The sequence below is a fragment of the Octodon degus genome, unplaced genomic scaffold, assembly GCF_000260255.1.
Source record: "Octodon degus isolate 3935 unplaced genomic scaffold, OctDeg1.0 scaffold00080, whole genome shotgun sequence".
Lineage (NCBI taxonomy): Eukaryota > Metazoa > Chordata > Mammalia > Rodentia > Octodontidae > Octodon > Octodon degus.
In genome coordinates, this window is record NW_004524656.1 from 5,610,982 (window position 1) to 5,638,202 (window position 27,221).

At 55.0% G+C, this 27,221-nt stretch overlaps 1 protein-coding gene across 1 annotated transcript in view; it reads left to right on the forward strand.

The window, feature by feature from the left end:
* The first annotated feature begins 6 nt into the window (after positions 1–6).
* Positions 7–27,221, forward strand: part of Nectin1 (nectin cell adhesion molecule 1) — a 61,957-nt gene continuing 34,742 nt past the window's right edge. The window contains exon 1 of the mRNA XM_023721170.1: positions 7–546. Coding sequence (XP_023576938.1) covers positions 468–546 — 79 coding nt within the window. The 5' untranslated portion in view covers positions 7–467. The remainder of the gene's footprint in view (positions 547–27,221) is intronic.

A 27,221-nucleotide genomic window follows, 5' to 3' on the forward strand; every position in this document is an offset into this window, starting at 1 on the left:
CTCCGCGCCGCCCGGGCTCGTCCCGCCGCCCTCGGAGGACGGCCAGCCATGGACGCCTGCAAGTTGGAGCTGAGCGGGAGGGCGTGAGCGCGTCGGGGGCCGGGAGCCCGCGCCTCGCAGCCCGGCAGCCGGGCGCGCCGGGGGTGGGTCTCTCTCCAGCCCGGCTCTGCGTGGAGAAGAGGGCGGGACCGGCGCGAGGAGGAGAACGGAGGAGGCGAAGGGGGCATGACTCGTGCAACTCGCGGCGGGCATCTGGCGAGCTTCTGAGCCGGCGGCACCCGGGCCCGGATTGCGGCCGCGCGCGCAGAACCCACCCAGCCCACCCCGCCCTGGCCGACGGCTGCGGCTGACCTGGATCCCGCGAGCGCCTGCGGACCGCCAGCGATCCGCCTTCGTCTTCCGGGCTGTTTTCTGGAGCGCGGGGAGCGCCCTGCTCACCGGCCCTCTCGCCGGACCCCCGGACCCCGATGGCTCGGATGGGGCTCGCGGGCGCTGCTGGACGCTGCTGGGGACTCGCTCTCTGCTTGACGGCTCTCTTCTGCCCAGGTAGGCGCGTTCACCTCTGCCTCCCCACCCCCACCCCCATCCAGCGCCTCCCCGGGGCTGAGAGCTGGGTGGCGGGCACCATCGGGGTGCAGGGAGTGAACGGAGACAGAAAAGTTGGGTCACGGCTTGACTAAAGAGGGTAGGAGGCGACACAGCGGAAAAAGAGACGCAGAGAAGCCGAACAGCCTGCCCTGCAGGGAAGAGGTCGGAGCACGTCTCCGTGTAGCAAGAAAGCACTTTCTCCGCTCAGTCCTTCACGAAAATAGTAATATGTAATAGCGTTCTATTTATTTAATAACCAGTTCTTAGCTTGAGAAGCAGTTTGGAAACACTGCACGTTACATAAATGCAAAATAATCACGGTAATCACGGTCTCAGGGTATAAGACAACAGCCTCAGGGGAAAGGCATCAGTCTGAGCTGGTGGGCCAGGGGCCGGGAGGATAAAGGGGGGCTTCGTTTCTTTCGTTAGCTCCTTGCCAGACGGTTTCAGGCGCTCGGTCCTCTCCTGCCCCATGTCTCCTCACAGCGGACGCGGAGAGCCGCTCTGGCTCCTACTGCAGAGGCGGCTTCTCCAGGCGGCTTCTCGCTCACCTGCGGTTCCTTTTCCCGGAGAGGGAGCGCCCCCACGCCCCATCGCAAACTCCCAGGCTTGTGCGGGACTGAGCTCTGCCTGGGAACTCCGCTCCTCTCCTGAAGCTGGGGTTCTCCCCGGAGGAGACGCCGCGGGCGTCGTGCCAGCCAAAGTGGCTGCATGACCCACTTTCCCGAGGGACCCTGAGGGCGCTCCGCATGTCCTTCCTCGAGGTGCCAGCAGTTGAGGGGTTAACTCCAGGCCCGACTCTAGGGTAGCCTTTAGCGGTCCATTCTGACGGGTGCGGTGGGGGTGGGATGGGGTGGAGGCGGGACCGGCCCAGGCACATTGTGCCGGGGAATGAGCTGGAAAATGCATTTAGGATGCAAATCCCACCAGGTCCGCTTGCCTGGTTTTAACCCTTTGTGTCCCTGGGGAAGCTACTGGGCTCCCAGGGGGATGCCCAGTTTGGGTCAAGATGGGAGAAGGGTCCCTCTGGATGTCTGGGAAGGAACCTGAGGTGGAATCTGGCACTAGCCAGATAGGTTTTGGGGGTAAGGTGGCCCTGGACTCGGAGCACGTGGTCTTTGCCTTGGTGGGGCAGAATCAGGGGGCTTGGAATAAAGATTCATTCGTCCTGCGGTATGAATATTAGCTTCCAACTATGGTGCTGCAGACTGGCCCCCCAGCCAGGCTGTCAGGTAGGAGGCCTGTGTGCCACCTGGGAAGGCCAAACCCCAGCCTCATCCACTTCTCTGCCCCTTCTCCTGCCAGCCAGCCCACTGCTAGAGCTCAGTGAGGCTCACTCAGTGGTGGATGCTAGTGAAAGCAGTTTTCAAAAACAGGCCAGGGAGTGTCCAATGCTGACCAAAGTACCTGCTCCTAGGATGGGGCAGTGGAGATTCATGGGAGCATGCCTGAGCCTTTCCACCATGAGGTCTTGGTCAGAGCAGGAGCTCTTCATCTCACATTGGACAGCCTGGGAAGCCAGCAGGGGTGAGAAGCTCAGGCTGCAGGATGTGTCTTATGGCCAGGGCTTGGGCACCTGGGAATCCTTTGATTCCATTTGTCTACATGGAGAATCAAGAGAAAGCTTTCCCAGAGCACTGGTGGTCTCTAGCATACTAGGGGTTAACCTAATACTGGGATGGACAAAGGGCCGGAAGGTTTGGAGAGGAGGGTGATGGCTCACCCCTTTGCCCCCTCCTTTTGTTACTCTCCCCAGCTTTGTGTTGAAGGCTGGCTAATTCTCTTTGGCAGGATGGAGGAGAAGAGGCCTGCCACTCACTCAAGGTGGGGGCAGGGAGGTGGCACTCACCTGGTTCATAGTGGCTACCCCTCCACACACTAAAAGTCCAGATGAGGGGGTGGGATGCCTACAGCAGAACCACAGGGAGGTACGCATTTAATAAGTGTTCTTCTACTGATTGTGACTGATGGATGGGCAACATCAGAGGCAGCTGAAGTTCCCAGGCTCACCAGACTCCTAAACTCAGTGCCTGTTCGCTTGATGCCTGTGTTTGCTCTCTCTGGGGTCTGCTTCAGAGGGAGGGAGGTGGGTGTGCCAGTCCTGACCCTTAGGGAGAGAAGGCCAGAAGGTCCTGAAGTCTCCACGCCAGCCCTCACTTTGTACCACTACCCAGCTCCCTCTCAACTGCTCACTTTTGCTTCTTTCTGGGGACTTGCCAATCTGCTGTTCTTTTCAGTGTTCTCCTGGACTATGACAAGGAGTGTTGAGTAAGTGGGGAAGGAAGAACACCCGTGTGTGTGTGTGTGTGTGTGTGTGTGTGTGTGTGTGTGTGTGTGTGATGGCCCCTGACTTCAAACACCCCCATTCTGGCAACTGAAGTGTGCACACAGAAGTGTTTCGACAATGTGGACTGTAGCAGACAGGGTGATGAAGGCCCACGGCCCCTCTTGTTACCTGAGGTAACAGTCTGTGGTTATTTCCGCTAACTTGGAGCAGAGGGTCAGTGGGGCATTGGGCCACAGCCTAAAGAGGAACTGGGCAGCCCAGAAAGGAGGAAGAGGTAGAGAGCCTGCCTGAGAAGCAGGTGTCCCACCCACACCACACCCTCCCTAATTGGCTTCCCCACACCTTTTGTCTGGAAAGAGAACACACAGCGCAGGTGTCATGCACACCCTCAGAAGACCTGTCCTGCTACCATGTACCCCTCTGCTGCCTGTGCTCAACTCCCTGTCCTGGTGGTTTCCTTTTATAATCCAAGTGTGGGAGCTATTCGTTGTTTTCTGCTCTCTCCATTTTCCAGACCGTGATGTGCTCGGACTTGCTGGGTAGGACATTATAACAAAGCCAGTTCTGCTGGCCTGAGGCTTACAGCATGTCCATGGCTGTCTCCAAGGCTATTTACAAGGCAGTGCTATGGAGGGGTGTCTCAGAATCCATTCAAGGCCTCATCGTCAAGGTTGGAGGGGAGGAGGGGCCTGCAGAACCTGGAGGCCCTGCCTCAAGGGCTTGGAAGATATCTCTTAAACCTGGACTTCTGAGCCTGTAGGATAGTAGCCTCTGTGTGTCTGGTGCTGGTGGAGACCAGGAGTGCTGTCAGCTCCTTTGCAGACCACTTGGCTTTGCATAATTAATCCACCTTGTCCATGTTTGGGTTGCCTGACCTGCAGGCCCAGGGATATCCTGCCAGCATGGTTGTTCCAGCCGGAGCCATAGTGCTGTGACAGCTGGGCCAGTGGACCAGGCGGAGGGGCAGAGGGGCAGCTCCAGTTGCTAGATCTGTGATGCTGCTATTGTTTAGCAGCTGACTAATGTTCATTGTTCAGCACAAATAGAAAACACCCAAGGGAGGTGTGAATGTATCTTCGATTTTTTTGATTACATCTTTCCTGGTTAACCTGGTAAATGGAATACCAGTAACTACATAGTCACCTGTTTGGATGGGTTTTTTTAAACTGTGAACATTTGCCAGCATGCCAGTCTAGAATGGGCATTAGCCAGTTGTGGAACTTAGCCTAAAACATTTCTGACAGTCTCACCTTTGGTCTGGACTGGATGTATGCACACACGTGTGCAGGCCTTTGTGTGTTTGTGTTGATGATCTACAATTCACTATTGAAGTACAGCTCCATGAGGACTGATATTAAGAGGTGTACATACTCAACTGTGGGTCACCATGGGATTGGTGCCATAAATGCATAATATCTAATGGATGTTCACACATAGCTGATTTCCTATGCATATTAATGGATTTTGTGAATGGTTTGGGGCCTTGGTAATGCCTGTGCTTGTGTCAGAGGATTGGTGTAGGTGGCTTTGGGAAGAGACCCAGCATTTGCCCTTGGCCGGGTCTTTCTTGTGCAAGCTGCTGGGTCTGAGTCCCTTGGGAGATGAGAAGCCTGGATGCTGCTTCCTTTTTGTCCTCTGCCCTTGGCTTTAGACAGCCTTTGCATCCTTCCAGGGAGGATGAAGGTCCGAGACCTTGACAGTAATTACCTAGAGACTTTCCTCATTCCCTTCTGCTGTCTCCCTGCAAACAGAGCAGTTCTGGAAGTTGGTGCTAACTGGGGCCTGGCCTGCCCCCATGAGTTCCCAGGATCCCTGAATGGCTGGGAGGGGCCAAGGGAAACAAGTTTTTGGCTCCTAAGTTAGCATCTTTGCTTTGTACCTGGGAAACAAAGAATGGGAGAGAGGGTGTTTTTTAAACATACCTTGAACTTTTCAAAAAGGTTATGATTATGGGCTTTGGCTTTCCATTAAAAAAAGTACAAGGGACAAGGGCAACACAGGCATGCCCGGAAGCATCCTGCTTTGAGTGGCAGAAAGCAGGAGCCCGCTTGTTACAAAAGCAGAAAAGAAGGGCAAGAAGTGAGGAGATGGCAGCCCAGGAAGCCAGTTCCCCATGCCCACACCAGCTGGGAAATGTCCCCCGTGATGCCCGCCCTGCTCCATGGAGACCAGGTCTGCAGAGCCAGCAGCAGATGTGCAGGCTGGGGCAGAAGGTAACTTAAGATGGGAGCAGGGATCGCCTTGCAGAGGGGAGGCCCTGAGCTGGAGATAGCTAGCACCCCCTTCGCCCATTTAACCCTTGCAGCCCTGGGCCTTCTTGTGTGGTTTGGACGGGGGAAGGGGAGAAAGGCAAGAGATACAAGAAGAGACATCGGACGTACTGTCAGATCCTGAGCCCTTCTCCAGGGAGAGATGAACTTGGTGTAACAGGAGGGATTCAAGAAGCACCCAAAGAAAGCCTTTCTGGTAGCAGATTGTAGGCAATTCAAGGCAATAATCCAGGTTTGGGAAGGCTATTGGCATATATTCTTGGGGCTTATGATTTTCACAATTCCTCAGGAAGGGCATGACAGTAGATGGCTCTGTCCTTTCTTTACAACCTGGTGGTGACCGCCCCTGGGTGGCCCAGTGCAGCTTAGCTGGGTTGGAATCCCAACTCTATGCATGGCTAGCTAAATTACCTTGATGGGCCTCAGTTTTTTCATCTGTAAATGGGTTGCAGGTGATACAGGTTTCCAAGGTTTGTAAACATGGGATTGAGAATAATGAATGAAAAGTACTTAGCATATTGTTAGGCATTTGATAAGCATGCAATAAAGAGGGGTAGCTTCTCCTGTCCCTATGTCATTCTTCTGAGTGGCCCTGCCCTCTCTGAGTTGCTCATTAGGCAGGACCACCATTATGGTCCCTTAAGAAAAAGCCACTCAGATGCCAACTCACTGCTAGCCCCACTTGCCTCCTAGTGCTACTCAGGAAGTAGATCCCCACCCCTCTTGAAAACAGTGACCCAGGAGCAGCAATGGGGGAGCAGCAGGACCCATAACTGGGGGGATTCAGGTGGCCTGGCTGGCTGCTGACGCCTGGCGACCTACCCTTGTGGCGGTCAAGTACAACATAGGCAGTGGGTGCTGTGCGGTCTGTGTCCCACTGCATGGCACCCAGGGCTTTCCCATCACCTGCCTCATCTCTGGCTGGGGCCCAGCTAGATCACCATTGCCCATCTGGAGGGCTTGCTGTGACAGCAGGCTGGGGCCAGCAGGGAGGCCAGGGACTCAGCCCCTGCCTCCCTTCAAGCTTCCACTTGAGGGGCGAGTAGGCCACAGGACCCTCCCTACGAGTGAGATGGTACCAGCTCTCTTTTTGTCCTCTTGAGTCTTTCTGCAACACTACAATAAAGACAGTTTGTGGCCCTCTTTACAGCATGGAGTTTCAGCAGATCAGTGGTCTCCCTAACCCCCTGAATAGCATTGGCATTTGCAATACTTTCATTTTACAGATAAGGAATGCAAGGGTTAGGTTTGATAACCTGGTGCCCACCTCATGCCAGTGTGGCCACTTTGGGCACGAGGACTTCTGACTGTAAGTTCTGTAGATCAGGATGAGGAAATGAAGAGATGGATCATAGACAAGGTGAGCCAGGATGTGTCCCTATAGGATGTGTCCATGATGGGGCCGGTCATGCCACCGGCCTCCAGCAGCTTTCATTGTCCTCATACAGCGAGCCAGGCGTGGCAACTCCTTAGGGAAGCGAGAGAAAAGCTGAGGATGTGGTTAGAGAGGAGCCCAGCTAGAGCTGGCTGTACAGCCTAGGTTGGGATGACGGCCGCTGAGGAGCAGAGGGAGTGTGTGCCATCAGACCCTGGAGAAGTGGGATGAGACGGGCAGGGACCTGAAGTGTGAGCCCCGAGCCCCAGGCACAGGGCAGGGCTGGGGCCTGGCAGGGACACAGAGCAGGTGCTCAGAAAGCCTCCTGGACTAGATGGCGCCACTGAGAGCCACAGAGGGACAGGACTTGGCAAACAGAGTGAAGTCTATCTCCTGCCCCACCCCCACCCTCTGGTCTGTGCAGACCCCAATTTCATTCCCAGTTTATGAGGAGTCTCATTACCAAGCTACAAACAATAAAACCCGCCTGACCACTCTGGCCCGAATCTCATTAGAAGACATTAGTTCCGCCGGCTGGTGGCTCTGTTGGGACATAGCTGCAGGCGTGGCCTGGGCATCGAAACAGGCCATTGGCCGTGGATACAAGAGTGTGCCACCGGGACTCTTGAGTTCAATCTGTAGGCTTAAATAGAGTTCCTCTTTCTGAAGTCCTGAATGCATGGTCTCCAAAGCCAGAAACTTGGGGTCTCCCCTGTCCACTGAGATTGTTCTGCCCCTTGCCTGAAGGAGAGGAGGACGTGGTTCCCTCTGGGGTAGTCCAAGAGTCTGCCTTCTCTGGGAGCAGCTGGCAGCAAAGCTCAGAACATCGTCACTTCATAGAAGAGAGCCTTGAGGGCAGGGGACAGCACACCAGAGGCTGAGGCGAGAGTCCTCACAGCAGCCGTGACCAAGCCTTGGCCTGTCTTTCCATCCAGAAGGCAGAAGGAGGGGACATTTCCCTGCTTCTAAATGGAGTTCCACCCAAGACTGAAAGAGCCAGCTCCTTCCCAGAGCCCCCTGCAGCCTTGCAAGGGCCCCCTGGTCCCACTTCCTCCCTGAGCTTGAGTTCATTGTGGGGCCTCGGGTTCTGTTCTTCCCTCTGGAGATGGGATCCGTTCTATCTTGGTGATTCTAATGCTTGTGAGCAGTCAGCCGCTGTCCTGCCTGTGCCTTCCCCTCCCATGTTATCCTTCTTCCTTGAGTCTCACTGTATCAGAATTCCACCATGGCCCAAAGGATGGCATCATGGAAAACAAAATCAGAACAAAGGAAAACATGCCCCCTCTTGGTATCACAGGCTCGAAAGCCAATGTGGGCCAGGCCTAAATAGCTTTCTAAGCATACCTGGGCTCCCATGTATGCTCCGGTCGGGGGTCACATGGGTCAGCCCACACTTTGGCAGGTAAGCTGGCGTTCTCGCCACATGAGTCAGGTGGAGATGGAGCCCCGATGTGTTTGGGCAGTGCGAGTCAGCTCTGTGCTGAGGAAGGAGACTGAGGTCTGTGTCGGCCACGGAACACCCTGCCAGGCCCTGCCGGTAGCTTGTCTGAGGCTTCAGCCCTGAGTTGGGGAGGTGGCTTCCGGGAGTTCTGTTCACTGTGCCCTGAGCTACATCCCACATGGTCCCCTCCTCAGTCCTAGTTCCTTATGGGCAAAGGCTGTGAGGTGCCAAGATAAGAGTGGTAGAGAAGGTCCCTCAGAGCCAAGCTAGCCCTGGGCCACTCCATGTCCCACTGCAGAGGCTAAATGCCTACTCCCATGCTTGCTGGTGCCTTTGTTCCCAGAGCCCCTGACTTATGTCTTACCCTGACTGCTGGCTCCCACTGTGCCCATGGGAGCTGCTCAGATGAATACACCCAAGTAGGCACGCATGTGCCCAGGAGCATGGGATAGCTGCCTGTCTGTCCCGATTCACCTCCCACGGTCTTTTCACACTCTCCCCTGCTCGTGTCCAGTGCTGCCATGCCCCAGGACCTTTGCACATCCTGTTCCCCCCACATTCTCCCTTATTTCCCATAAGCACTAAGTCTAAATGCTGAAGTAAAAAACCACTTTTGTCATGAAGGCTTTATAAACCCACCCCCACCCCTGCTGAGATAACTCCTCTCATCTCGAAGCCCCTGGCATCTCATATGTGCCACCCTGTGACCCTCACTTTGCCAGGTAGTTACTGGGATTAGTCGCCTCCACAAAACAAAGAGCTCCATTACTGATGGGGCTTGGTTTCCAGAGGGGACACAGTGGGTTGGTAGTGCATGCTGTGTGGATAGATGGTTGCTTCTGCGGACTGTCTGATGACAGGAAGAACAGCACACTTCTGTTGAGTTGCTGGGTGCCAGTTACTATTGGAAGCATCTGACATGGACTGTAGAACCTGACTTAATTTTCCCATCAGCTCATGTGCAGTTATTTCTGTTCTCCCCATTTTCACATATGGGAAAACAAGGCCCAGATAGAGTTCAGGTAGCTCATACATGGCCACACAGCTAGTAAGTGGCAGAGCAGGGAACAGGTCCAGAAAGTCATGCTGAGGGTCCTTGTCCCTCAGACATGTGGCTAAGATGCCTTTTTGGGGAAATGCAGGAGGAGACAGCTTCCCCAGCCAAGACTAACATTCCCACAGTTGTCTGCCACCTCTGCAGAGGGCCTTGTTACTCGCACTCGTGTCCCTTTGATTGTACAGGGCTAACCAGGCACTGTGGTCATATATGCCTGGAGCATTTGGGAAACTATTGGCGCCGTATCTTCTGAGAGACTCCATAGTAGTAGTGGTGTGTTCTTCAGATACCTTAGAAGTATTAGAAGCACAGTTGCTACGTTCCTGATCCATCCTGTCACAGTCATGTTCTGCCTCATGGGTAGTTGTGCTGCTGTGATCTCTCTTGGTATCATCACTCTTTCATCACCGCCCCCCGATGCAGGGACCATGGGTGCCACTGCCGAGCCTCCCCCACCCTGCACAGAGACCAGCAGCAGGTGCGGTGACTTCTCAGCAAGAACACCCCCAGCTGACGTTCTCTGGCTGGCCCTGGGTCCTGGGTGGGTCCAGGGCTCTGCAAGCTGGTCCTGTGCCAACCCATCTTAAACTTAGTGAAGGCAGGGGAGGATTTAGGGTGTTCACCTGCACTGTTGCTTTCATCTCCTGGGACAAAAGGGCTGATGCTTCCTGTGCCCCAGGCAGTCTGAGAACAGAGATCTGGGATAGAAGCCCTTGATCCTGGGGCCGAAGCAGGAGGAGAGAACTAGCCCAGAAGTAGAAAAATCAAAACCCCTCCCCAGTGTCACGGCTCAGGACTAAGTGGCAACTCAGGCCTGTACACATGCAGATTGTCCTCTCAGGGATACCCGGGGCTGTAGCTCCTCCCGGACTCCCTGATCCTGTAGGTCACCATGTTAGCTCAGGCCTCACACGCTCCCTTGCTTAATTAGGAAGGTAACTGCAGTACAGTCATCTGATCCGTTTCGACGCCAAAGAGAAATTCCTCCTGGACCCTCTGCTGTTGCAGATTATCCATGCTCCGTTAGCTTGAATTACCACATGGCCTCTGTGGCCAGACACCAGCCCGAGCCGAGCAGTAGGCTTCTGGGCTGGAATCTGCCCTGTACCCAGGAAATTCTTAGAAGCCTTAGGAGGAAAGTAAGCATAGGACCTGTCTCAGTCCCCATCAGTCCCAAGGATTTCCCAGTGATATTGAGGGTCCCCAGGGCCAGGGCCTGCTGATGACACTTGGTTCTTGGGCCAAGTCACTCTTATGCCCCCCTTTTCTCCCTGAGGCTGGACCTCATTGGGGTCTAAATCCATAGCAGAAGCAACTTCCATGTTATTCAGCAGCTTCCGCATTTAAACTGGAGCAGAAGCAAAGACAGGCATCTCCCAGAGTGTAAATAAGATCGGAGCGGAGCAGCCACACCGCTGGATGATTTTAATATGATTGCCCACCTCCCCCGCCCCCAAATGGTCTCCATCTCATTGGCCTAGATTGCTACATCTCTCGGAATGATGGATGGGTCGTCTCTCCCTTCCCAGGCAGGTTGGCCAGCCCTGCTAGCGAGACACCCTCCTACCCTTGCCCTTCCCAGATTTATTCCCTGTGTTTATGGTACCCAGAAAATCATCAGTGTCCTGGGCTGCCTGAGCACTCTTATTATCTCGGCACTTGATGGATGGGCCTTTGGAGAGACTCAGACGACAGCCCCTGCTCCCTGCTCCCCTGTGTCTCACTCTGCCCTGGCTGTGGTACACCTCCCAGCTCTCCTAGGGGTCACATCATGGCCTAGGTCAGCGCAGAAGTGAAGTAGCAGTGACAGAGAACGAGAGACACCGAAGTCCTTGGTGCCTACCTCTGAGTGCTGCTGCCTCCTTGAGGACAGTTTTTGTGACCTCTGCCACCCCCAAGCCCCATTCCAGGGAAATGTCCCCGTTATCCTCTCCCACTGCGTTCCCCGCCCCTCTGTACTGGGGCACAGTGTGCACTGTAGTAACAATCTGTGTGGTTCATGTGTTTCTTTACAAGTGTTTTGAGGTCCTCTCTGTAAGGAGGTGTGTGTGTGTGCGTGTGTGTGTGTGTGTGTGTGTGTGCACCCACACATTAGGCCATGTGCTGTGTGTGTGTATTTGAGCCTGCTCCTGATTATACTGATCACCATCTTCATGAGACTCAGCCTCCAGTCCAGCTCCCGGGGTGGGGAAGAGCAGAACCTGGCCATTGAGTGGAGGAGGCAGGGGAGAGGAGGGCAGGCAATCAAAAATGACAAATGTCTGAGTCAGAGTCCACACTGCCCCCCAGCCGCCAGCTAAAGAATGAGGCAGGGGTCAGTTAGATAATTGTTTGGTCTATAGGATCACAAACAACTGGTTGGACTATTTTTCTCCCTCAAATTGCATGAACCCATCAATTACTTTGGAGCCACAGGATCTCAGCGCCCCATGACTTACCCGTGTCAGCGTGTGCATTGGTGTCTTGGGTTTCCTGTCTTTCTCTACATTTGAGTCGCTTACCTGTAGGATGGGGGGGATCCTGGGAGGCTTACAAGAGGTGAATAAATCACAGGGTTTGAGTGGTGAGCGCACGACTGAAGGGAGACCATCTTGGCACCATGAGGCCATCATTAGCAGCCCAGGGCCACTGAAAGTGGAACACAGTGCAGTCCCCAAGGGAGAAGCCCACCTAGCAGCATGTGGTCAGAACGCTGTAGGAATGGTTCTTCACCTGGGTGGCTAACATAGATAGCATACGTGGTTGCTGCAGGCCCCACCATAGGTACCCCCATCCCTGGGCGATCCCCTGTGAAGGTGCCTGCTGGCTCTTAGTTGGACTCCCTTATTAAACAGAGGTGTGGGATTCTGGCTTCCCTAAGGACCCTTGCCAGATTTTGTGAGGTCCCCTTCCCTGGGCATCATGGGAGTGCTAGGCAGTCTCGTTGCTGTGTTCACTCAACAGTGTGTATGTATCCTTGAGTACCAGCCATGCACATGGGGTCTGAGGACACAGCAGCAAATACGACGTCCTGGCCAGCACTGGGTAGCAGCTGCCCTCTGACCTCACGCACAGCCAGTGACACTGGAGGCTGCCTTCTCCTCCAGGCAGGAATGCCCACCATGCGGAAGCTTGCTTGGTAATCCACAGGAAGAGCTGAGGCCTGGTGGGTCACTGCAGCACGAGCCTCTTGGCCTTCCTTAGCCCTCCCTACATGAGCATGCCAGGGCAGCTGGGGCTGGCCTGGCACTGTGCCCTCCTTCACCTTGCAAGGTGAGCCCTCTTGTGCCCCTCCTACACTCAGATCTGGAGAGTGCTACCCAGCAGGGACCCCATGAAGACTGCCCTGCAGGGGAAGATGTCCAGGGCAAGTCAGAATCCTAAAGTCTGCGTGTTGGCAGGGGGATCGAGAGCACCACCTGGTGCCACCCCGTCACAGCCCTAAAAGCCCTGACCCACATCCCTACCAGGTAGTTGATCCTTCAGCTTTGGGATGTACACCTCCAGCAGCAGCAGACTCACTCCCCTCCTAGAAACCCTTCCAGTCCTACCGCCCCACCTTCCCCCTCGCACCGATCTAAGCCCTGCGTCCCTGAGGCTCCAGGCCACCAGTCCTGCCTCTGTCCCTCAGAACTGTGTGGAGCATATCTGAGCCCACGTATGATGTCCTTCAGATACCCAGAATCTCCTCCCGAGGGCTTAGGTGACCCAGTACCACATACTTGCCATCTCAGGTGCTGTCCTCAGGGCTAAGCTGTCAAGATCCCCGTGACAGCAGGGATGCCTGATCTTCAATCCAGCGCTCCAGATGTGGACTAAGCAGAGGGGATTTCAGTCTAGGTTTGCCAGACTGAGCCCCAACTGCCTACGATCTCAGAGAACATAGTAGTGGGCAGTCTATCTGCGGGCCTCCCGCTGTCTGCCCTCCATCCCATGTGCCCCTTCCCACCCCTGTTTTCTTTTGGATTAACGATAAATTTTGGTGAGTGATCTGCTTATCTCCAGTGGGAATTAAGGAATTAAGTTGGCATTGGGGAGAGAGCATATTGCAGAGGATCAGGATGTCACAGGGTAAGGGTGGGGCGCACAGCAGGGCTGGGGGCACAACTCTGCCTGTCACCCTGGTGCCACCCTGGGATGGGCCTCCCAGCTGCTTGCACCCGCCAGGGACAGATGCAGGGCCACTTTGGAGTGGGGCGCCAGTTTTGGAAGGAGGTGCACCACAAGATGTCCCAGGTGAGCCCGTCTCCTTGCAGCCTCTCGTGTCGCCCACCAGTGTCTCCTGACCCAGGGCATATCAGGGCTCTGGGAGCCAAGGCATGTGGCAGGGTGGGGAGGTCCACTTTTCGCCATTAGCGTACAGGCCTCTTCTGCAGTGGCAAGAACCAGGGCCTGGGCTCCATGGGTGTGGCTCATGAGGACCGTGTGGGCACTGGCACAACCCCTCCGTGGGGTCCTCACTTCCTTGCTGAGACTGGCAGAGCCCCTAGCAGCCAAGATTTGAAGAGCTCTCCCAGCTTCAGAGGAACTGAACCTCTCTCTGTCCCAAGGATAAAGGAGCCTCATTCTTGAATGGCCGGGCAGGGCTCACTCAAGGCCTGTCCCCCGTGTGCCTCCACCTTCCACTTCCCCAGGCTGTAGCTACTGAGCAGGAAGTGCAGAGGCAGTGCTGGGGAGATGCGTGGAAAGCCAGCCCACACGGGAGCTGGAAGGGATGAGGGAAGGGGCCCCAAGGGCACAACAGCCACACAGACCACGCTCAGGACACCAGAGAACATCTACAGTCACCATCGTGCATGAGAAGCAGCCCCCGGGGAACCAGGAGAGCAAGACCAGGGTGGGCTGAGGGATGGGACAGGAGGGGACCTGCAGGAAGGCAGGACAGAGTAGCGAGTTCCACTTGGAGGAAGCTTGCTTGGGCCTTCAGGTCCAGGAGTCTAGCTGGTTAATAATTAGTAACATGGGTTAATAAACCACTGGTGTTTATTTTCTCCAATTTTGGCTTCCTCTTCTAGTCCTCCAGCCCTGGAGATCTTCCTAGGCCATGCCCAGGCCTCAGGCTAGAAGCTCTCACCCTTGCCAGGGCCACCATCTCCCAGGCAGGATTTACCCTCTGACCCTCCCTGGCGCCTCCCCACCCCCTCTCGTAGCTGGTTTCTGCTCTCCAGAGCCGATAGTGTTTAATCTCCAGGAGATTAGTGACCTGCTTTCACAGCCCTCCCCCACGGGCTGCTTGGACACCCTGAGATATCTTCTGCTGGAAGGCCAGGCCCAGCAGCCACCCAGGGAAGGCCAAAGCCCTCCTCAGCAGATTGTTCTGCCCTTACTGCTTCTTGACCATGGATCCTTTCTACTGGCCACGTAGTGGTCACTCATGACATTTCCTAATCATTTAGCTGAGGTCAGTTAGCCAATCAACAGATATTCTTTGGGCATTCATTCAGTGCCAGATACCATGTGTTAAGAAAAAAAAAAAAAACAAAACTGTTTGAAATAACTTGAAATGAGGCAAGAGGCTTTAGTCAGCTGTATTCTTCAGGGGGCACCTGAGGACCAGCCAACTCCAGCAAGGTGGGTTAGGGCGAGGACAGGAGGGGTTCACGACCTTGGCTTTGCGCTTTCTGTACCTTGCTGCTGGTGCATTTCTGGATGGAAGGTGTCTAGGGTTGTTTTGGTAGGAGAGGGAAAGGGCAAAAGAAGAGACAAGAAAGGAACTGGCATGGGGCCTCTTGTCTGCCCTAATACTTAGTGTGTACTGAGCTAGGAGGACGGTAGTGATGGACTGGCTTCCAAGCAGGTGACCCTGGCCTCGGAGTGATGCACAGCCCACAGGGGTGCCCTTGGGCCACAGACTAGACCCAGACTCTGTGATCCAGGCCAGCAGGGCTCCCCACCTCGGCCTGGCTGATGGGGGCCACATGTCTCTGTGGCAGGACTATTCTGTGCTCTGGACAGGGTTTAGCAGCTCCCCTGGACCTCTAGAAGCCAATAGCAGCCTCTCCCTAACACCTGGTACATTGTGACCATAAAAACTGTCCTCAGGCACCGCTGAATGTCCCCTGGGGACATATCCAGTCAGGCACTGTTGGGCTGGGCTTTTGTGGCAGGCATAGGCACAGTCCCACTACCATGTGTACTCACTAGTTTTGTCCCAGGGCCTCTGCCCCTTCTCCCCCATGCCTTGGCTCCTGCCGCTGACTGAGCCCCCTGTAGGATATGGGGCTTCCGGTGGCCCTCCCCAGCGTCCCCCTCTGTCTCCTGGGACTGTGTTGGGGCTTTCTCCTCTCCCCTCTCCTTGGCCCTGAGCTCTTCTGGCTCCAGCTGAGGGTCTGGTATATACTTGGTGCCCCATAAATGTATACACAAGTGATGGCGGCTGCTGGCACTGGGGCTCCTGCTCCCGAGCCCCTCCCCAGGCTGCTCTTAGTGCTCTGTGGAACCTGTAGTGGAAAGAGGAAAGCTTGCGACACTCCTGCTTTTCCTGACACATCTACACCCACCTCACTGTGTTCTCAGCAAACAAAATCACCTTCTCCATTTGTTCAACATTCACTAAATACCAGGAGGCTCTGTGGTTGTGTGTGTGTGTGTGTGTGTGTGTGTATCTGTGTCTCTGTGTGTGTGTGTGTGTTTGCGTGTGCGTGCAGCTTCGCAGACAGGTGCCAAGTGATGTCACATTCCCGTGTGGGAGATATTAGTAGTTCGATAAGAAATTCTACCGTCCACACCAGGGTCTGCCGTGGCATCTTTCTTCCCCTGGTGGCTCTGCACGTGGCTGGCCTCACCTTCTGTGTGAGTGATGCCCTTTCGTCCCGCCCTGCCTGTGCTTTTGCTCCACCCTCTTCTGGAGGGGGGGCGGTGGCTTACCGCACAGCCTGGCAAACTCCTACTCATCCTACACCACAGTGGGATCTTGCTGCCTCAGGGTGCCCTTCCTTTCCTGCCTGCCCCCTATCGTTTTTTCCTCCCTTCATCATGCACTTGGGGACCGGTTTCGCAGGAGCAGTGATCGTGTTACTAGTCCGTGCATCCTGTGTCCTTGAGGCCAGGGACTGTATCCATCACAGGCATGTGTTTGTATTCCTGGTCCTTGGCACTTGACAGAGTCTACTACATGTTAGTTCAGTAAATGGGAAGAAACTGCTTATTTCATTTTCCAAAGCATTTTCCTTGTACTATGTTAAAAAGTGTGTCTCTTTGTAACGACTTTGCCTAACCTTCCTGCACTGCTCCCAGGTGCCTCCGTGCTTGTAGACATGCGTGCGCTCAGCAGTGTTCGGCCGCACATGTGTGCCTGGGACCAGGCGTATGTACGACGTATGTCTGTTTCCGGTGTTTCTATAAATTTAAAGGTGCACAGCCTCGAGTGCTGTTTCTCAAGCAGATACGCCCTGAGATGAACATCCTCTGCCTCTGAGAACTGCAGGGGAGAGGCTTGGGGTAACTGTTGGAGACCCCTGCTCTTGGGTTTCCTGTTCATCCTGGGGGAGCCCAGGCTATGCAGGTTGGGTTGGAGGGCAGAACCCTCCCTGGCCTAGTCATATCACACCCCTTCCCTATCCATCTCTGCCCTGTTTAATTGGAATTTGGCTAGTGGAAACCATCTGTTCTATTCCGTCCTGTTTCCATGACAACCAAGTGGCTTGAGACTGAGGTTGGTGGTAAGAGAAGTGGCCTGGGGGATGCTGGGTAAAAACAGCTAGGTCCTCCCCCTCAAACCCGTCCGTCTCGCCCTCTCCTCTCGGCCCTTCCTTCACCCCCGGAATCCAGAGCTAAATAAACCTGTACTCTGCCTGAGAGTTGGAGTTCCCCTGTGTCACTCTGCCATCCCACCCCAAGCCCAGCTCTTTCCCAGGCTCCTTTTGGCTTCCTACACACAAGACTCCCTCTCCCCTCTGGCCTCCATTCATAAGTCCTTTGCACCATGGACTGGCGAGCCAGCCCAACCTGCGCCCACACCTGGAAAGGGGCAGCACAGGAACCACCTGAGGGCTTGCACTTGGCCTGTGCTGTTGAGCCCCAGCCATCCCTGCCCCTCGCTGCGACCTCAGCCCACCCTGGTATCTCACAGGCTCCCACCCTGCCCCTCTTTTGCAGACATCAGAAGGCGCACATATGATGGTCAGCTTATCTTTCCTCCCTCAGCCCACGTCCAGCGCCCATTTCCCACAAATGACAGGGCCTTAGGAGCAGGCATAGCCTCCCCTGGGAAATAAGTACTACCTGAGGGCCCCATGGACAGGACCATCTCTGGACAGGGTCATTGAACACAATGGGCCCCAGCAGGTGCAAGGGGGCAGAGAGAAGAGTCCTGAGCCCAGCACAGACAATGTGGCAGGCTGAGGTGGGCGCCCTTGGGCTCCCAGGAGCTCAGACAGGCGAGGCACGCTGGGGATGGGAGGACGGTTTTCCTCCGTCACCTCCACCAACCAGTTCTGTTTGTGTGGTGTTCCTCTCTGCCCTAATTTCTCTGTCGATGGCAAAGTCTCTTCGTGCCTGCTGTATTACCAGGGGACCTGCCTGTCTTGAAAAATAAGTGGTGCACCCTGTCTGTCGCCCTGGTCTCAGCAGTCACATGAACCATGTGTACGAAATGTTTGCTGCAGCGGGGGTGGGCGCAGCAGCTGCCTAGAGGTCTCTGCTGTGACCCCACACACACCCTGCCAGTGAATCAGTCCTGGGCAGGGGAGGGAGGGCAACATCTCAGACCTCCAAAGTCATTGCTCACCACAGCTGCACTGAGCTGGGGACCCCCACATTTAGGGGGTACAGCTTCCTTGCAGAGGTGTCCTGGTGGCTTGTCTAAAATCTCACTCCTCGCCAACCTTCTTTCCTTCATGCCCCTCCCTCTTTTTTAATGACAGTATAATTCACATGCCATACAATTCATCCTCCCAAAGTGTACAGTTCAGTGGCTCATATCCCATTCAGAGCGGTGCAGCCGCCACCACTTCAGCATCCGAACAGCTCAGAAAGAGACCCGCACCCCCGTGCACCCACCACGCCCCTCTCCCTGGCCCAGCCCTGCTGACCTCGTTCTGTGCCTGTACATTTGCCTCCTGTGGACCTGTCACATATGTGGAATGATACAGCCTGTGGCACTTGGTGGCTGACACCTTTGGCCCATGTTCGCACCCTGCTTTGAGAGCAACAGACCAAGTTGCCCACAAGGTGAAGTCCAGAGCTTAGCATGAGGCTCTTTTAAAACTATTCCTACCTTCCTTTTGTTCACCTCCAGGGCTGTCACCACACCGTGACTCTCAAAGCTCCCTTCCTGCTTCCTCTTCCTGTCCCCTCCCTCTCTGAGGAATGGTCCTCATCCTGCAGACCCCACTCTCCCCATCACCCGCACGTGGAATCACCCCTTCTTCCAAACTCCCACCACTTTTGGCCCATACTTCTAATAAGCAGACAAACAAAGCTTGTCACTTACCATGCAATACTTATTTGTCTTCATGTCTGGGGCCCTTGTTAGATGGAGTTTCCAGAGTCAAAGAAAATATCTTACTATTTCTGATTGCTTTACCTCTTTCCAGCTGTCACTACTGTCAGCTCCACCAGAAACACATAGCCACAGTGCCAGGCACATAGCGGATGCTCAGTAATGTTTCATGAGTCAGAGTAGGAGAAATAGAAGAACTAGAGACTGTGGACTTAATCTAGCAGACACAGCTCCATAGAAGAATGTGGAAGGCATGGAGGGTACAACAGCTCGGCATAGCAGAGGCAACATGGGGTATGGCGGGCTCAGAAACTGCTCTGTGGGTGATCGAGGGAGTGAAGGAGGAAGGGTAATCCCCCCCACCAGGCAGTATTGTGGAGTGGCCACTGGCATGGGAGATGGCAGAAGGCTTGGCAAGGACGGAAGCAGCCATAGTGGAGAACGGTGTGGGGAATCTCTAGGCACAAAAGGAAGTGGTAAGGACAGGGGGAGGGAGCTGCCAGCAGACAGGAGGATGCCTAGAGGCAAGTGAGAGCTGAGGCCTAAGACTCCTGTGAGCAGAGCCCAGCTGGCAGAAGGGTGATGGGGAGCTGGGTGGGCAGAGTGGGCAGGAGCTCTGGTGCGTGGAGCTTTGTTACAAGGTGAGAGCAGGGCCCCCTGCGACCTCGCCTAGTGGAAACCTCCTCCCTCAAAGTCACCCAGAGATGGACAGGCTTTCCTGGTTCTCTCTGGCCACTAAGGGCAGCACGGAAAGTATCGGAAGGCAAGTGATGGATCTGAATTCCTCCCTTCCTGCCCTAGCCCCGTGGGGAAGAACTGAGGGGCAGGGATGGACTTGAGTTCCCAGCACATGCTAGCCTCGTGCCCATGGACCCTGTGCCAACCCTCTGCTCCTCAGTTTCTCCTGCTGTAGGTCCTAACCGACTGAGGACAGGGGGCTGTGGTGGCAGCGATGCTGAGGTCTTATTGAGGATTGTAGAAGACTGTGATAGAAGTGCCCAGAAAGGGCTGTGCCAGTGTTTACCCTCATACACTGTGGGCACAAGGTAACCCGGTACACAAAGCAGAGGCCATCGTCTCTAATGCCTTGCCTTTCTTTTATGCCATTTCCAAGAGATTAGAAGCCTTGATGGGGGCAATTCCATGCTGCTGAGTTGAAACAGACTTGAAAGCAGGCAGTTCTCTGCAATTTCTGGGGAAGGGGTAGAGAATAAATTGAGCTCCCACCCTTGGTCCAAGGGTCGCCATGTGCAGAGGAGATATACCAGGATCCCTCCTTCCTTGTGGCACCCAGCAGTTCTTGGAGAAAAGGAAGCCTGTCCTGCTTGAAGCTGGGGGTGGGGCCAGGCTGCAGTCTTCCCCCGGGAGTCACAGGAGCTCCAGGCCTTCTCCCACAGAGGTCAGTCCCCAAGAAGGGTGCTAAGCAGTTCTCCTGCCCCAGCAGAAACAAAGCTGTTTAATTGCCTTTTAATGCGGGATGCCGTCTGCTGCTGTCAGTGCTGAATAGTGAGGGGAGGTGGCTTCTTCCCCTTGAGTGAAAAGTTATTTGATCTCTTGTCAGAGGAGAAAGGAAGGGAAAGGAAAGAGAGAGGAGCCAGGGCCTGGCTCCAGGCCCGAGTGGAGGCCACCGCAGAGGGTTTTATTTCTCCTAATAACAATCATAAATAAAGGGGAACAAGCATCTCTCTTGTCTTGGCTCAAGGCCATTGTTCGCGCAGGGCCTCCTCACCCTGCCACTTCAGCCTCCCCCGAAGCCTGGGATGGGGAAGACAGCTTGTCTGCAGGGAGGAGGAGGCTACCACCTGTCTCACCTGGCCAGGTGGGAAAGAGGAGCTCTACAGCCCTGGTGCGCCCAGCTTCTGCCCCATCCCCTGGCTTCATCACCCTCCCCAGCTCTTCACGGTGCTCAGGCGCCTGAGCTGCTGCAGGAGCCACCCGACCAGTCCTCCTGCCTCTGCTGCCCACAGTTTATTCCCAGTAGCCATCATTGATGTTATATTGAGATAGTGCAGATAACTCACCCAGAGCAGCCTCTGGACTCTGGATCTCTGTTCCCGTTACCTGAATATCCTTCTCCCAGGTAGCTATGGTTGGGCTGCTCACCTCCTTTGCTTCTTTGCCCAAATATCTTTTCCTGGTGAAACCCTCCCAGGCCACCTTTGAGCTGAAATAATCCTACACAAACTTTATCTCACTCACTGGCATTTCCATTGCGAGACTCTAAGCCTCGCCACCACAGAGAATTTTGTCTGTCATGTCAGTGCTGTACCCCCAGGACCTAGTAAATGCAAGCCCCAGAATGCAGCCACTGGCTCCGAGCCCTGCGCATGTGCACACACACACGTACATAACACAGTCCCCTGCAAAGCCTGGCTCCATGGCCTGCCCTGGCCAGTCCTGACCAGCATGTGCCCCAGGCCCCTTCCCAGCCACAGGGGGGGCCTCCCTGATAGCACTCCCCCTCTGCAGGCTCTGCGGCACCTGCAGAGCATCCTCGCTTCACGTCCTGTGCACTTCTGAGGTCAGGGCGGTCTCCATTTTATACTTGAGGAAACTAAGGTCAGGGAGTTAATGACTTGCTTGTATCCACCGCCACTACCACCTCCCGCACACAGGGCCAGTGTGAGGCCAGAATCACTCTCAGGCCTTGGCCAGACATGTCCACGTTTTTCTCAAATCTCCTTCGGGGCTGTGGAAGAATGGCTGAGCACTTCCCCAGCTGTAGCCTGCACCTGCCCACCTGGCCCGGTGTCAGGGAGGCCAAGCAGGGGAAGTGAAGACAGCAGAAAGGAGGACCATGAGCTGTACCCACCCCTAGCCCAAGGCCACCTGTATGCTACCCCCCATCCGGGGCACCTAGTGTGCACACAGGCCCAGCTGTGCTGCCTTTTCTCTTCCGCTCTGCCCACCTGCCAGGAGCCTCCCAGGTGCAGCAGGGCATTCTCAACTGTTCTCTCTCTATGCTTAGTAAACCCAGTTGTGGATGGAGTTGTAGGAGCTGTAGGGCCTGAGGGGCCTCTTCCTACCCTCATGCTGTGCAGTCTGTTTCACAGACTCTAACTTGGCTCCCAGGGTCTCCCAAGGAGCCCGGTCTCTAGCTGTGATCTCTCTGTCTCAGGAGACACTGGAACAGTCCCCCAGAAAACCTGACATGGGAGGTGAGTATGTGGGAGACAGCCCTGGCATTCTGGTGGATATGTGAGAAGATGCTGCAAAACGGAACGCCAGCCATGTGGCCTTGGATAGATCACCAACAGAGGTGGCTCCTTCTAACCCAAAGAAGCTTGTCCTGGGATGCTAAGGCAGGGTCCCCAAGTAGGGCGATTTTAAAGGACAAGCCACCATCTTGGAGAAGAGGTGACTGGTAAGCCAGTAAGTAGCCAGCGTGAAAGGACAGGTGTGATGAAAGCTGCTCACCCCTGCAGGACACCTGGCCTGTGTGCCTGTGGGTCAGTCCCAAGTGGAGCACTGTGGACATGGTGGAGTTTACAGGGCAGACAGGCTGAGCTGCGCATGTCATTAGCAGGGCCGAGAGCTGCATTGCATTTTACAGGATTGATCATTTCACGATCTCACTTAGAGCATGAGGCAAGGGGTGCTTTCAGATAGTTCAGGGAAATAGAGACCCAGCGTGGAGTAAGACAGTGTGTCCAGGTGTGCTTAGGCTTAGTGTGCTTCTATACAAAGAACTGAGAGCCTACCTCAGCTATTTTCCATCTTAGTCACTATGGACTCTCTCTGCCCTCAGTTTCCCCATCTGTACAGTAAAATAAGCCTTTTCTGGCCCATGATCTGTATGGAGTGGATGTGTGTGGGACTGAGGGCCCTCCCCACCATTTGTCAACTCCAAGGTGCTCAGAGGCCAGGCATGTTGCAAGAAGCATGGTACCTGTCTCAGTTACTTTTCTCTCATTGCTAGGACAAAATACATGACACCTAGAATTGAGGAAGGAAAGGTTTATTTAGCTCACAGTTTGTGGAGGTTTTAGTCCATATTCAGCTGGCTCCAAGGCAGACTGGCACATGGCAGAGGGCAGCAGTTCATGGTGGCAGAAAACAGCAAAACAACAAGAGCAAAGGGAGGAGTAGCGGCAACAATGGCAACAGAGAGCAAGTCTGTCTGCCTTTTGTTGCATTCAGGCTCTTTGCCCCAGGCCAGTGTAGCACTCACATCCATAATCCCAGCAGCATTTACACCCATAATCCCAGCAGGACTCACACCCATAATCCCAACACTGCAACACTGGATCATGAATTAATCACAAACATGAGAAGCCGCCCCATGACTGCATGAGGATTTGGGGGGACAGCTAGACACAAACCACAACAGTACCACAACTTTTGAGGGTCAGCTTGACTGATCTCTGAGCTTGAGAGGTGCCCTGTTGCCTCTTGCCATCAGACATGGATTGATTTGTTCCTTTGGGTCATGTGTGAAGCCCTTCCTAACATTTGGACCTCCAGTGTGTAGGACCCAGAGAGGGCTCATGAGGGAGAAACTTTGTGCCCTTTGCATTTCTCAAATCCGCCTGGGCACCAGCCCCTTTCCACTGAGGCCCAGGAAGCACCCAGCAGCCTCGGCCGCCTGGTCCTGCCTCTGTCCATTAGTGATTCTTCACTGATCTCCCATGTACAGGGCCCTCATGTTTCCAGGGTGCTCACTGCTATTGCCTGGCTCTTTGCGGTGCCAGGGGCAGCTCAACAGGCTTTGGTTATAGGAAGTTGTACGATCTTCACAAAAACCAGTGAGGAAATGACCATTCTGTCCCCACTTTAGTAGACAAGGAAGCAAGCACAGGAAGTAGATGGCCAATGCAGCTGGCAAGTGGCGGAGCTGAGACCTGAGCCCAGGAGCCTGGGGCGGGAGGCCCTTCTGCTGCGGAGCCAGATGGCACAAGGAGCTCTCGCAGGTGTCTCTGCTGCTGGGGATGAGAAGGGCAAGAAGCAGGCCAGACCGTGCCCAGCCAGAAGCAAAGGGCAGACCAACTCTGTTCAGGCCCAGAGCTGGCTAAGTCATGTACTGCTCACCTCATCCCCACTCCTGGGCCCGCCTGGATGGCACCAGGCAGTAGCCGACCCAATCCTGGACTCAGGATCAAAAAGCCTGGAGAGTGAACTTCTCTTCAGCAAAAGGGATGGAGATTAAACAGCAGGAGGAGTTTCCCAGCTGTCCTGGCCATACACTATTAAAACAGGAAGCCGAGGGAGGTGGAGGCCTTACCGAGAAGGTTAATGCCACCATTGCCCGGAGCTGCTAGAGAGCTGAGTGGAGGGTACAGGAAGACTCCTTCAGGGTCTGGAGGTGAGATCGTGTCATGCAGACTGAAGACGCTGTCCCACAGGAAGTGAAGACCATCGGCTGTCCCTGTGCCGCTACCACCGTCTTCCTAAGACCCTGTCTGCCCCAGCTCTGCCATTGGACTTCATTAAATTGCATTTTCCCAGAGAAGGGCAGGCCAGTGACAGACTGAGTCAGTGCCAGCTCGCTACAACTGTCGCCCCTGGAGCCGGCGGGCATAGAGGGAGATAATTGGAAGCAGTTTGACAGCTTAATGTCTGGGCCTGGCTTCCTGGAGTAGTGTCAGTGCGGGGAAGGGTGGGACGAGGAGCCATCGAGGTGGACCCAGGTGGACTTGGGCTGGCTTTGGGGTGACCTGCCACTACTCTCTCCCCCTCCACTTCCCTAGCAGCAGCTTGTTGGGCAGGAAAATAAAGCACAGGGAAGGAAATTAGATATGGAGAATGAATTAGGCTTTCTTTATTAATTTGTCGGAACTAATTAACATCTCCCCAAGATTTGTCTCCTCTCCAGATGCCCCCCAGAGCAGGAGGAAGGAAAGAGTATGCGAGGAGCCAGGCTCGGCCTCCAGGTTCCCAGCCTTGGCCTGTCCTCACACTGTTTGTCCCCAGAGTAGAGAAGGACAGGAGAGGTGTCACCTGAAGGAAGAGCCCCTAGAGCCCTGTTTTAAGGGCTACAGACTGAGAGGGAACCCACAACTCATCTTTTCCACTTACCTGGGTGCTGAGCCCCAGAAAGCCCCTGACACCAAGTCTTGGTCACCTCACCTCTCCAATGTCACCTCCTCAGTGAAGCGGAGTTGTACAGTATCTGCATGCTCAGAGCTGGAGAATCTGTCACGTGGTAGGTACAGCTCCGCACAAAGCTCTGGCTGCTACTCTGGGAAACAGAACTTAGGAGAAACACTAGCAAGCTCACAGATTTCCTTCACAGTACAGGGCCACGTGGGTTTGACCTTATCAATAAATACAAGGGGTGAACAGAGCAGTACCTGGTGTTCCTGTTTCGCAGGTGACAAAACTGAGTGCCATGGTTAAGTACCTCAGTGAGACCGCACCAGGAACAGCTGGCAGGGGCAGGACCAGAACTGCAGAATGAGCAATTGCTCAGTGGCCTGGCTCCTGAGAACCCATCTGCCCATTTCACCCCATTTCACCCTGACTCACACTGCGAGTCTCACTCGCTAACAGTCTCCTCATTTCCTGGGTGTGAGTTCAAGGTCTCCCCACCCAGAAGCCACTCTGACACCAGAAGCTCAGTCTCAGGTCCTGGACTTGGGCAAGAGGCTTGGCGTGTATCCTGTAGCTGATGCCCTCCCTCATCACGGTCACCAGAACAGGGCCCCGCCCTGCTGTGTCAGGAAACAACGGCTGTGAGAAGCAGCTCTCCAGAGCGGCCATGGGAGGGGGAGCCACTGCAAATGCCACCTTGGAGCATTGTGAAATCCAGCCTGCTCTGCATCCTTCTGATGTGGTGGCACTGCGGAGTGCTGTAACCTGTGTAGGTGACATTAACCCACCAGCCCCCGGCCCAGAGCTTTTGCCTATCACAGGGAAGCCTTCTGGGGGCTGGCTGCAGATCACTGGCTTCCGAACCAGCCAAGCCGCTAGGACCCTGAACAATCAGCGGGCCTGCCCTGTAGCTTAAATCAGGAGACTGAGGCCTAGACAGAGGAAGCCTGTCGTCCTCTGGCTGTTGGCAGCCCCAGGATTGGAATCAAGTCCCCTAGCTCCCAGGCTAGCCCTCTTTCATGAATGAGGTGTCAGAGCTTGATATGTGACATTGTAGATAAATGAACCTGTCACATCAGGGGCCCCCAGAGCCAAGAAGAGGCTACCTGTGGACAATTGGAAGTTACACCTAGAGGTCAGGATGCAAGGTCAGCATCCAGGGGCGAGGTTGCCACTGGGGACCTGCGTGACTATTCCACGCCCTCACGTTGTGGGAGCAGCTGGGTCTCTGCCACCTCTGCCTGGAACACAGTCCCCTGTTAGGCCTTGCTTCCTCTCGTGGCCCAGCAGACCTGCAGGGCCTATGTGCTGGTGGCTATAATTCCTGCTTTACAGGAACAGAGACCCAGAGCGATTGTATTCCCCCAGCTTTCCGTGGCCAGAAAGGCAGAGCTGGGCCTGGGAAGCAGTCACCTCTCCAGGAACCTCACTCTGGGTTGGAGCCCATTGTGTTCGGAGTGGGGCAGACCTGGACTGGATCCTAGCTCTGCCACTCCCCAAGACCCTGGCAGTCCCTGAGCGCTGCCCAGCCTCAGGTGCTTCTGTTGCCTGTGGCACCTGCTTGAAAGGTGCTGAGGACCTCCCTGGCCAGGTACGCAGCAGCTCCAGAACCAGGCCTGCACCACAGCCCGTGAATCCTCCCAGCTGGTCCTATCCCAGCCCTCTCACTTTCCTTCCATATTTGTGGTGACAAGGGAGTAGGCAGTGTGTTGGGAAGCAGCCCACCCCACTAGCCTGAGACTCAGCCAGACCCAGAGACCGGGCCACACCTGCCTGTGAGAGGTGCCAGAGGGTGGGGTACGGCAGGCGCTGGGAATGGGGGCCTCTGCCCTCCAGACCTCTGGGCTAGGCATGCCAGCTGGCTGTGGCTGGCCTGGGGTGAGGGGAGAGTGCAGGAGTGGGAGGAACTGCCCTGACTGCGTCCGCAGGCTGGACATGGGGCAGAGTCTCAAGGTTCCCTTGAGGACACTTGGAACTTTCTGAGGCTTGAGAAACTCAGGAAAGAGATTGGAGAAACCTTTCATACACCCTTCTTTTGTCACACCTTGGGGCTTGTCACATGCCGCAGCATGAGCATGGCCAGTGGTGGTGCCCACCCACACAGGACCTGCCAATGGAGACGCAGGGATACTTCCACAGCACTTTGAGGAGCTTTCTGGGGACCCCCCACTTGCCAGAGGCCTTCAGGACCAGGCCAAGTCCCAGCGAGGGTGCTGATATGGGGGGAAATGGTTGAGCTTGCTGGAAACTGTTGTGCCTGCATTGAGCAACTCATAGATCAGGACAAACACTAGTGGCCCTGGCCTTGGGAGAGCACCTGAGGCCTACTTCAGGGTGTAGGAGAGCACCCTGCCCCAGCCACAAGGCATGGTCCCCTCTGGCTCTGTCCTTAATCTACATACCAACAGCCACTTCCTGAGCAACTGGTCCATTAGGCCCTGCTTGTGTCCATGCATGATTCTGCCGAGTACTTCTCATTTTAAGATAAAGTATCAAGTCTGTTTTACACATGAGGAAATGAGGCTCACAGGGCTGAGGCAACCTGCCAGTGAGTGTGAGTGCACAGCCTCGGTTCTGTCTGCCATCCAGGCTCCCTCCCTTATATTTTCTTTAAGAGGCTGAAGAGCTGCCTGATTCCTAGCTCTAGGACCTGACCTGACAGGCCCAAGCTCACCACAGGACAGCATGTGCTTCCACTGAAGCAAGAGGTATTAAGGATAGACGGCAGGAAGAGTGTCCCCACTAGTGAATG